The sequence below is a fragment of the Limanda limanda genome, chromosome 17 (assembly GCF_963576545.1).
Source record: "Limanda limanda chromosome 17, fLimLim1.1, whole genome shotgun sequence".
NCBI classification, from domain to species: domain Eukaryota; kingdom Metazoa; phylum Chordata; class Actinopteri; order Pleuronectiformes; family Pleuronectidae; genus Limanda; species Limanda limanda.
The window spans coordinates 2,744,525-2,756,519 of NC_083652.1; the positions used below are offsets into that span (position 1 = coordinate 2,744,525).

Below are 11,995 nucleotides of genomic sequence, written 5' to 3' on the forward strand. Positions count from 1 at the left end.
CTCTATTTGCATTCAATAAATATTCCCCTTTCCCCCGTATTGTGTAAGACAGTAAGAAGCCATCATGTGAGGAGACAGCCTCAGGCTCTAACTGAAATTAGAGTTTGAAAAGGCATTTGTATTTGTCTATTTGCCTTTCAGTAGCATTTTAGATGTATGTTGTTCGCAGTGTTGCCACAGTTAAATCAAATTTTAAAAGTAACTTAGTTATATTACAAGTTACTTGATTTTAAAAGTAACTAAGTTAGATTGAAAGTTACTTTATTAGTTACATTCAGAAGCTGCCGACAACACCCCCGTCGCCTAAACTTAAAAAGGACAACCGGGTTTGCCAACACTCACTTTATTAGAAGTGCATTTTTAACAGTGATGTACACAACAACAATGTACAATGTATCTCCTGACATTTTAAGTTGAACTTAAAAACTATTTCCTGAAAAAATACATGTTTTTATAAAAATAAAATAAATACAGTCTTTCTTGACTTCACTTAACATAAATACTTGTTTTTCTAAAATCAAATAAAGACAGTCTTTCTTGACCTGACATATTTAACTGTTAACACTGTAATGGCAAAATTTACTATTTATGATCTACATTGTTTATAAATGTAACTATTAAATTCTTTTCAACATGTTTTATGAACATTGTACCTGTTGTTCACAGCATTAGAGAAGCAAGGAGTGGTTTTACAGAACAAGTGTATAACACCACATGTAGGCTGATATCATGTGTATATGTAACTTTGGCCTAATCTTATGTTGTTATCGCATGTAATGAGTGAAACAGTGGAGTGGGGCGAGTGGTCCGCACCAGTTCTCAGTCAGCTGCTAGGCGCCAGCCGAGGCGCACCGCCGGAGGGGGCCCCCCACGTGAAGGGAGGGTTGAGTAGATAATGAGAGCATTAATACTCATGACAAAACAACTGTGTGCACTGTGTACACATTAACAATTATTTCCCTTTATCTGAACTGGTGAGATTTTACTTTCATATTTACATACTCTGTGTCTGATTCAGGTTTATTCAATTTATTATTGTGAATTGGTGCCACATTTAAATTAGTCAATGTTCTTAGTAGCTCACACAAACAAACACATGTTTCCAACTATGTAAATAGCATTGAATATAGTTTTTCTGAATGAGCTCTCTGTTTACTGGAGACAAACTTGCTTACTGGGTTTAAGCAAATACACATAAACTTGCTGTACTAGTTGTAACTGCCATATTGTCTCCAGTTGATGAGGTGAGTATTGATAGTATTGATCAGAGGACTGAGGAGGAGACACAGACATGGAGAGCAAAATGGAAAAGAGGGAAACGTGGATGAAGAAAAGGGAATATATTCTGGCAGTAGCAGGGAATGTTGTGGGCCTGGGCAATGTGTGGCGATTCCCATACCTGTGCTATAAGAATGGAGGAGGTAAGCTGGAGGATATAAAGCCAAAGACTGCATTTTAGCAGCATCAGCAGTGGATTTTAAGAAACCAACTTGAACAGTGCTCTTAATTACTTGCCATTTGTGCCTTACTTGTCTATTTTGATATGGCTTCAAAATATTACAGTATTATCCAAGAGGCAGCAGGCTATAATATTTGTACATGCTGTCTCTTGCTTGTACAGCAGCCACCAGCTGTTTCAAGGTACATTCACCTGCATGACTTTTTACAACATCAACAGTGTTCTCTACTCATCATATGTGTGATCCTGACTTGTCTGTGTGCTGTCATGATCCAGAGACTTGTACCTGCTTCTCCTTTTAGCAGTAGCAGGAAATGTACACTCTCCTGGCCACCATGCAATGACATCTAACATTAATGCCTTTAGAATTATGTTATAACTGTAAATGCAGAGTTAAACAAAACAGCTAAAGGTATTCATTTAGTTATTATTATCTATCAAACTTATAAAGCGTAACAAAGTCAATCTGTTTTCGGTAAACCCAATTACAGTTTGCCTTGATCTCATTCAGCTGTCATTTCAGTGATTCCTGCAACACTCCTTCTACCCAATTAGCTCCAGTCACTTAATACTTGCACAATAGGTAGTCTTATTAACTGTGGAATAAAAATTACAAAGAATTGATTAATCAACTGACAGAAAACGAATCTGCAGCAGATGGCTGGATGGATTGACAAACAGTTATTGTACACTGTAAAGGTTTCATGGCCAGTTTTTTTCAGATCAGCATATTAATCAACTAATTGGAACGTCATGGCTGTCACTCACTTCATCAACAGCTGATGGTGTGTAATTCTGTGTGCAGGTGTCTTCCTGTTTCCTTATCTCGTCTTTGCTGTGCTGTGTGGTTTGCCAATCTTCCTGCTGGAGACTGTGATTGGTCAGTACACACAGGAGGGCGCCATCACCTGCTGGACCAAAATCTGCCCACTTGCAAAGGGTAAATTGAGCATGGCATTGGTTCAGGTCATGAAGTCAAGCTCAGCAACAATTCAGTACATGAGCTGACAGCAGCTGATCCCTATGCTGGACCACATCAGCTGATGCACATTTTGAATTTATACACTTGGTGGGCTTTTTGATATTTGGTTTTGACAAAGGATTTGTAATCTCATAAACCTCCCTTATGTGTCTCTGCAGGATTTACTTCAGGTCTTTGTTTTGTTTCCCTCTCCTTGGATTCTAGCTTACCTGATCTAATGTGTCATACTTGTGTCCAATTGTCTTCCCTCCCTTTGAGTATATAGTATATTTCTCTCTGTCTTCATTAATTTCTTCTTTTTTGTCTGCATTTGCGTCCTACTAATTACAAAGGTAACATCATGACCAATGTATCTATAGCCCTGAGCAGTATGAACACTGTTGTCACGGTATTGTTGATTTCATATTTTTTTCATACTCACTTTTTAAGTGTTTATAACCATGTGATACTGTATTGTCTCCCTCCAGGAATTGGTTATTCTATCAACGTGATCCAGGTGTATGCCACCATCTACATCCTTATCCTGGCCTGGGCCCTCCTCTACCTTATCTCCTCTTTCAGAGGCACACTGCCCTGGGCTACCTGCAGCAATCCCTGGAACACAGGTCAGTGTGGGATTTTACCAGGCACGTGCACAGATGGACCCCTAGTGGTGCTCAAGCACCAGCCCTTTTGCCCTGGATGAGAAAAGTGCCCCTTTTGCTGGAGCCCAATTTTTTCTTCATTCATCAATAATTTAGAATACAAATTACTCTCTCTGTCATCCATTCCCCCCAATGTGTTTTGATATCTGACGGGGCATTTATTTGAGTTCTTGTGAGAAGTTCGCCCCGACATGCTCCGCTGCGCTCACAAGCCCCCGCTGGCCCCTCCCTCCTCCTCCTCCCCCCCCTCCTCCTCATGCAGCGCTGAGCACCAAACGTCTCCACGTCGCCACTTCTCCTCTGACCCGTAGCATCAGATAAACAGGTAATGACGCTGTGTGTGCAGTCCCCCGACGGTGTGTAGTGATAAATGAACCACAACATTAGCGCCGCTGAAAACATGACGTCGCAACTGAACAAAAACTGAACAAAAAAGTCACGAAAACCGTGATTTCAAAGCCTCTACCAGCTGTTTACTGACGTTTGTCATGTTGAATGAAGCTGAGAGGGAGAGAGAAACAGGCAGGCAGATAGACAGGCAGGCAGGCAGGCAGTAAAGCAGGCGGACAGACAGGCAGGCTAGCAGGCAGACAGGCAGTCAGGCAGGCAGACAGACAGAGAGACAGACAGACAGACAGACAGACAGACAGGCAGGCAGACAGACAGACAGACAGACAGACAGACAGACAGACAGACAGACAGACAGACAGACAGACAGACAGACAGACAGACAGACAGACAGACAGACAGACAGACAGACAGACAGACAGACAGACAGACAGGCAGTTTTAATGTTCTACAAATAAAAATCGTAATTATTGAAATGAAAGGTAGGTCTTAAGTTGAGCTACATGACAGTCCGGTGAGGTATATTGTGGTATATTATTAGTGTAATGCTGCTTATACTTCCACTCTGTCAGAAAACAGTAAACAAAAATGTGTGTGTACTGTGTTGTCAGCTTTATAGAGATTATGTAAGTCACTCTTGATTATAATGCACAACATTGATTTATCTCATTTACATTTTTTTAACATAATGCCAAGAAAAGACAGACTCCAAAAGCAGAAGGACAGGGAACTGCAACAAGCAGCTCAGGGTAGCAGCTCTCTTTTATATTGGATCAGGCCATCAACTAGTAAAACAAATGAGGGAGAATCAGAAAGTTTTTATTTATTTTTATTATTGTTTTTAATTTCATACATAATTTTGGCGATGGTTGCCCTTTTTTTTTGGTTTGAGCACCTGCCCCCCAAAATGTCTGTGCACGTGCCTGGATTTTACCCACTGCAATTATCTACATGACTTCATGGGGGTAATGTCACAGAAAGGGGTGAGGCAAAGGGCAATCAGAAGCTCTGCCTTGGAATTGCATAACAAGGTCTGTGACGTAAAATTTCAACAAGATTAGTGTTAAGGATTTCAATCTGTCCTAAATAAGACAATGCTCCTAATTGTAATCATATTATGTTTATGATGTATTCAAGCAACAAAATATGCATAGAGTTGTTTCAATGTTTTTTCAAACATTTTGCATTTGTCACACTTTATCAAACATAATTGATAAAAGTGGTTTACAGTTTAAGTCACATTCACACTCAAATTATTATATCCACGATCATCTGCCACCACATTAATTAATCTTTTGGGTAAGAAAACTGAACTGAATCCCTTCCTCTCAGTTGAGTGGAGATCTGTCAGTTGTGAGCAATATTTAGAGAGGGAATATTTAGAATATTAAGAATTATCAATGAAACTGAATAAAGTTTTTGTTTTAAATCAAGACATTTAAAATAAATTTAAATGGCAAACACTGTGCCCAGTCTGAAAATGAAACCAAATAACTGCTATATTCTGATTTCAGTGATCTGAATAATAATAATTATAATAAGTGCTTTTTTTGTATAGCACTTATCTAAATAAGAATATAAAGTGCTTCACAAAAAACTTGGCAGTAAAAGAATGAATACAAATAAAAGGAATTCAATTAAATACAATTTTAAGCGTCAAATCATAAAATATTAAGGTCAAGACCTTAACATTTATAGAGAAACTCAGCAGTTCCCACAATGAGCAAAAACTGTGGCGATTGTGGAGAGAAAAAACTCCCTCAATAACCAGACTCAATGTGGGCGGCCATCTGCCTCGACCGTTTCTAGTGAGCAGAGAAAATAGGGGAAGAGAGGAGAGGTGGGTGGGGAGGGGAGAGAGATCAGGATCAGTTGTGTAACCATCATATTCAAGCTTTGAAGATTAACATTAAATGAACACGATCATTTGTTTTCCAATTAACAGACAGATGTGTGGAACTCACTTCTGCAAACTGGACTGCATTAAACAATGACAACCTGACAGTAAACTGGACGTCTGGAAATATCACCAAGTCTTCAGTCTCTGAGTTCTGGGAGTGAGTTAGTGTTGTCACATCAAGATCATTGTAAATTGCATTGGGTGGCAGCAACGGATGAAATATATGAAAGGCATTATTTCCAGACAGCAATTTATTAGGCGTCGTAAGCCCTACTCACTATCTGGTGTTCCCACACAGGAGAGGCGTGTTGTCCATGTCTGGGGGAATCGACGAGGTTGGTACAGTGAAATGGGAGCTGCTGTTCTGTCTCCTGGCCTGCTGGGTGGCCTGCTACTTCTGCGTCTGGAAAGGTGTCCGCTCCACAGGAAAGGTCTGTGAGCAGTTCCATGTTGATTATTTTATGTAATGAGCATCAGTTATAATTATGTTTCAGTAGCATGTACATTGTAGCAAAGTACAGTTTCACTTGGTGTGTTAATTTACAGCATATTGACCGCTTCAAACAGGTCAAATGGCAGAATAGAGGCTTTTTATTTGTATCTGTTGCAGAGCTAACACTTATTACTCTCCAGGAAAAGTTCTTGAACACTTGTATCAAGTCTCAGTTAAATTCTCTGTCATAGTTCAGAGATCACCAGGAATGTCAAGGACCCGAGGATAGTAGCTAACAGAAGCAGCAGCAGTGTCAACAAAGGGTCAGCAGGGATTTTCCCTCTTACTGCTGGTACAGTTACAGAACATTTACAACATTTGCATTGAACAACCGACATCTGCTACATTGGTGCAACTGACTCGTCTTATAAACATGAGGAGCATTTTGACATTTGGTTCATAATGGCTATATTTTTGTCACTTCTCAGTACAGTGCCAACATGTATTTACTATCATGGAAACGTTATCGGTCACTTGTAACAACTTGTAACTATTTTCTTGATTTTTCTTTCTGTTGTGTTGACATGGCATGGAAGCACCTCTTGACCGACACCATCACAATCAGAATTATTTTATTTGCCAAGTCTATTGTCACATACAGGAAATTGACTAGGTGTAGTTAGTACATCGGACATAAAACAACAACAATATATATAAGTAGAAAACAATATATACAAGTAGAAAGAACAATAAGTTATTGGGCACGTGCGGTATTAAGGTGCAGTATCATAGGGGTAGTGCTTTTGTAACCTGACACAGAAATATGTTATCTATCCACTGAAATTTCAGGTGGTGTATGTCACGGCAGTGTTCCCCTATGTGATGTTGGCCATCTTGCTGGTCAGGGGCTTGACACTGCCAGGGGCCTGGCAGGGTGTGGTCTATTACCTTTATCCAGAACCTTCTCGTCTAGCAGACTTTCAGGTGAGACACCTTAGATAAATCATGAAGTTTTATGTTTGAATGGTGGCATTTGTGAAATCATAACGTGATGCTATGTGTCTGAAATGTTTTTAAAAGTGAATTAATTTAGTCTGTTGTAGAGGAATAAATAATGTATATGTAACGGCAGTTTCTCTGACACAACGATGACCTTGGTGACACATGGTTTTTCACTTTTATTTATCAGGTGTGGATGGAAGCCTGTACTCAGGTCCTCTTCTCCTATGGTGTTGGAGCAGGGACACTAACCACACTGGGCAGCTACAATAAATTTAAGAACAACTGTTACAGGTAAACCATGTGATCAGTAGTTGGATGCAGGGTGCAGTCCGAAAGGGCTGTGGAGTGTGCCAGCTGAGCATGTTAGGTAGAGAGAAAATGGACAGACAGGCAATCCTGAAAACAAAGAAAAGCAGGTTTGATCAGGTGGACAGACAGGTAAACAGATTGGTTCAAAAAGCAAGCTAAACGAGTTTAAGGGTCAGCTGAGGGATTATTAAATGTTTTGTTTTTATTATACTCATTTCTAGTCTTGATTACCACGCAAAGCGCTTAACAGAGCAGTTTACCCATTTACAGACACATTCATACAGTGCATCTATGTGCAGCACTTTCATACATCAATCATACACTGCCGTCACTGCTACCAAGTCTAAGCATTAAATATGTGGATAGGACAAGGAAATAAGATTAAACAATCCATAATCCCAACCCCTCCAACTGTTTGTCCTGCTCTGCATCACCAATGAAGACAACTGCACTGACTCCCCAAACTTATTTTTAGTGGAATGATTCTGAAATGCATAGCATTTGAAGAGATGGTCCAAAATGGAATGTTAATGATGGATGTTGATAATGGATGAATAAGTGAGAACACACTAGGTCACATGATAGCTGAATAATAAGGGAGTAGACTACATGGGTGTAATTTCTCTGACCATAAAGGCTCCAACTCACTGTCCCCACATTTCCTGTTTTCCACTGTTGCAATCACATAAAAGGTATGAGATTCTCCCAAAATATCTGAAAACATAAATAGGAAGGACTGAATCATAACAATTCTGGGGGGAAGAATGAAAGAATGTAGGTAGCTCAAATCTGCTCGTTCAAAGCTGTGTGTGTTTGCAGGGACAGTCTGTGGTTGTGTCTGCTGAACAGTTGCACCAGCTTCATTGCTGGGTTTGCTGTCTTCTCTGCTCTGGGCTTTATGGCTCAGGCTCAGGGAATTCCCATCAACATGGTTGTTGATTCAGGTATGATTTGAATCTTAGAGACTCTCTCTGTAAAACATGCATTTACCTGCCCACAGACTTATGTTGCAGAAGGACAGCTAGATCTAATACAAGACAAGTGCAGAAATATACAATTTAAATGTCTTTTCTGTTGTTCTAGGGCCTGGGCTGGCATTTATTGCATTTCCTCAGGCTGTGGCCATGATGCCCCTGCCTCAGTTGTGGGCTGCCTGCTTCTTCATCATGCTCATTCTGTTGGGTCTGGACACAACCGTAAAATATCTCCAATTCTGTTAATGTATATATATATATATACACACAATCAACTATTCTAAGATCTCTTTTTCAACAAACCCACACTACCAAACCATTGTAATAGAGTCTTTACTGCAAGGGGGATTCAGGGGAAAACGGCAGAGTCCAGTGAGGGGAAATTCAGGGCCAGTGTTGTGCAATAAATTAAGTAGTTCACATTCATGTCTTGTTAATTTTAAATGAGCTGCTCCAAGTTATTCTTTTCAAATAGAACCTCCTCCTACCTGTGATGGATGTTTTTGGAAGCTGGTGAAAGGAGATATGAAGTACCATTCTAACAGCACATCCATGAAAGGCTAGAATTGCTATCACTCTCTATGTGACATAAAGGTTTTTGTATCCTATTTGATAGTATAGCCTGAAGTATGCATTCCTAAATCATGTTGTTTCCTTATGTCTTGGCTCTGGGGAAATACGCAAATGAGTTGGAGTTGGTGCCTCTTTGTCCGGAGCATCTGAGTTAGATATGAAAGTCCATGACACTACAATGCTCTGCTAGTAGGCCCTTTATCTATATCCTGATCTTAGGTATTGCTGGGAGAGAAGAGAGTATATTTTGACAGGCTCTATTCTCATAATGGTATTGTGCAGATGTAATGTGTGAGGATGGTGAAAAATTCCCTACCCTACCCATACATCCCCAGCCCTCTAATGACTGCCACATCCCAAACTAAATGAACAACTGCATACTATTATGGAATGACAGACAGTGCTGACTTTAAATGAATCCTGACACTCATGATAACAGGGGCAACCGTCCATCTCACAGAGCACAACATATAGGAAGGAGCATGTCAAACACCTAGCAACATGGCCATGTCCCAACATACAGTTCGAACACTAAGCAATTCAATCAGCATGTGATAAACTGTATGTCAAAAAAACATTCACTGGGTATCATGTTATTTCATGCTTACAACACAAACTGTATATCAATTGAAAGTCTGGCCTGCCGATATGCTTTCATACATATTCTTTTAAAGTTTTCAGTGTACCATGATGGAGAAGCGCTACAAATGTAATAATCTGTTGAATCTTTATTCTGTCCCTTTACATTTTAGTTTACAGGTTTGGAAACAATAACATCATCAGTGATTGACATGTTCCCAGGGACGATGCGCAGACCCTGGCGTAGAGAAATCTTTCTCCTCCTCCTCTGCTCTGTGTGTTTCATCTTCCATATCCTTCTCACCACTCAGGTACCCCACAAAATGATGTGACCTTACCAAAGCACAGTACCTTACACTCACATAATTATTATAGGGGAGAATTTATTCAAGTGAAATTAAATATACACATAAATACATATCCCTGTTCTCTGTTCTCCAGGGAGGAGTCTATCTGTTCCAGCTGATTGATTACTATGGTGCTAGTGGAGCATGTATAGCCTGTGTGTCTCTGGTCCAGTGTGTAGCTGTTGGGTGGGTCTTTGGTAAGTCATATTTGTGAGCAGTGCCGGGTATTGTGTTAAAATTGGGGAGCAAACTTAATTGGGGGAAATCCTTCCCCAGAATAAAATAATTCAATTAATTTCTACTCCACCGAACAGCCAGATAAACTATAATCATACAAGCTCCAAAATCATCTCAGATCCACTTCACATCCTCCATGCTGAGTACAAGCTCCTCCTGTTACAGGTACAGGCTGCCTCTCAGGCACCACCATATCAAACTCTTCTTGCAGGGCATGGTGAGCAGACCCGTATCAGACGACCATAGGTTCTGGGATGAAGTGTTGGGGTGGAGCAGGGCCAAAGGCTTGGATGAGGGTCTCTGCCACAGAGTCAGAAGAACCTTTAAGATAGAAAGTGGTTTGTACTGCACTTGCTGCAGGGTTCATTGCAAGGCTATGCTGTCCACTGGGTTCAAAGAAAATAGGCAGTATTCTGTTTTAGGTAAAAAAAAATAAAAAACTTGACTGTTTACCAGCAAACTCCCAAGTGCAACTTAAATATCTCTAGGTTTTCCTACATTTAAGTGGCACCCTAAAAGGGATAGTTCACAGAATTTTATAAACTAATAAATGATCTACTAACCACTATGCAGATGGAGGGGTGGGGTCATTGAGTCTACAAAACACTTCTGGAGTCTCAAGGGTAATCTTTATTATAGCAGAATCCAATACAGTGGAAGTTAATGGTGAGTCATTCTTCAGACGTAATAAAACAACGGAAAAAACACAACAGGCTTACATACTGCTTGTGTGGTGTCATAAAAGTGTCTACAAGCCCTTACATTCACATTCGACTCCAAACAAAGTTATTTACAACGTGTTTTTAGCCTCCATACAAACAGCTACTTGTTACAGGCCAGGTCTATTAGTCATATTAGATTTATTGTGACAAACAACGGCCTGTACTTTTAACCTGTTACTAATTATGTTTGTCATTCAGGTGCTGAACGGGTGTGTGATGTAGTTGAGGAGATGACAGGACAGAGGCCCTGGCTTCTTTTCAAACTGTGTTGGCGTTACTTTACACCACTGATCTGCATGGTGAGTTACACACTATGAACAAAGAAAACAACTACAGTTATTGCTAAAGATAGGCAGCAACAAGGAGTTACGAGTCTAAGTTGGTTTGCATGAGCATTTTTTTCAGATTTTTTACACCAAATTATTGTAATAATTTGATTATGTAAACCTTTCAAAACCATCATGTTGTGTTTTATAAGACACTAAATTAAATCTGTAAGATCACGATACCCAGCTGGGAGATTTAATGGTGTAGTTCAGTATTTCTTTTCATAGAATTTTTATTTTCTGTGTCTTTTTGCCTTCAGGTTGGCTTCATCGGCTCCTTTGTGGACTATCAGCCCCTGACATTTGGGGACTATGTGTATCCAGACTGGGCCTACTATCTCGGCTGGGCCATAGCACTCTCCTCTATAATTGTTATACCCATCTGGGCTATTGGCAAGATCTGCCTCACCAAGGGCTCCCTCAGACATGTAAAAACACCAATACTTTTTATTATTTTCATCATATAGAATATGTCTATTATATGAATTTAATAACAAATATGTTACATTTTCTGTCCTCATCAGCGTCTGTTGGTCCTGTGTCATCCTGATAGTGACCATGTTGGTCCCAAGACAAACAAAGAAAATCTCCTGAGTGAAACTGAAATGAACCCAATGTCAGCTCCTCTCACTGGCGTGTTATGAGTCAATATGAGGGCTGCCAAAAGAAAAGCATATTACATAAGACACATGTACTGTGCATGATTCTATGAATACATCCAAACACCCTTATATAATATCTTTACATGATCTGTTCTTGTATAAACTTACGGACAAATAAAGGACTATCTTATCTTTTTACCATTTAAATAAGTGTAAGTAAAATGTGTTCAATTTCCCCCCAAAAATTGAACTATTAGTATCTTTATTATTTTTAAATTGATTTGGCTGTAACCTACATTGTTTCGTTCAAGCGGTATTCTTTTCTTTTCACTGGTATGTTGTTGGCACATCATCTCCACCAATACTTAATTAGCAGTATTGCACTTTACTGGGAACACCTGTGTCCTGTCTCACAAGCGCTTGCCACTTTGGACCCACTCTATAAAACATTACTTCACACTGTGACTAGTAAAACTTGTCACACTAAAACTTTTTTTGTACAAGGCTATAAATATGCTTTTATTTGCTGTAAAGTTGAGAACTTTACTATGGAGACCT

The 11,995-nt window shown here is 39.7% G+C and overlaps 1 protein-coding gene across 1 annotated transcript; it reads left to right on the forward strand.

The window, feature by feature from the left end:
* The first annotated feature begins 1,291 nt into the window (after positions 1-1,291).
* LOC133022914 (sodium- and chloride-dependent GABA transporter 2-like) lies at positions 1,292-11,479 on the forward strand. The gene is made up of 14 exons (XM_061089817.1): positions 1,292-1,421; positions 2,265-2,399; positions 2,909-3,046; positions 5,379-5,490; positions 5,632-5,764; positions 6,616-6,750; positions 6,956-7,059; positions 7,897-8,021; positions 8,161-8,273; positions 9,377-9,514; positions 9,645-9,747; positions 10,708-10,808; positions 11,096-11,263; positions 11,360-11,479. Exons 1-14 carry the CDS (start codon positions 1,292-1,294, stop codon positions 11,477-11,479), a joined length of 1,755 nt encoding a protein of 584 aa, XP_060945800.1.
* Positions 11,480-11,995: the final 516 nt, after the last annotated feature.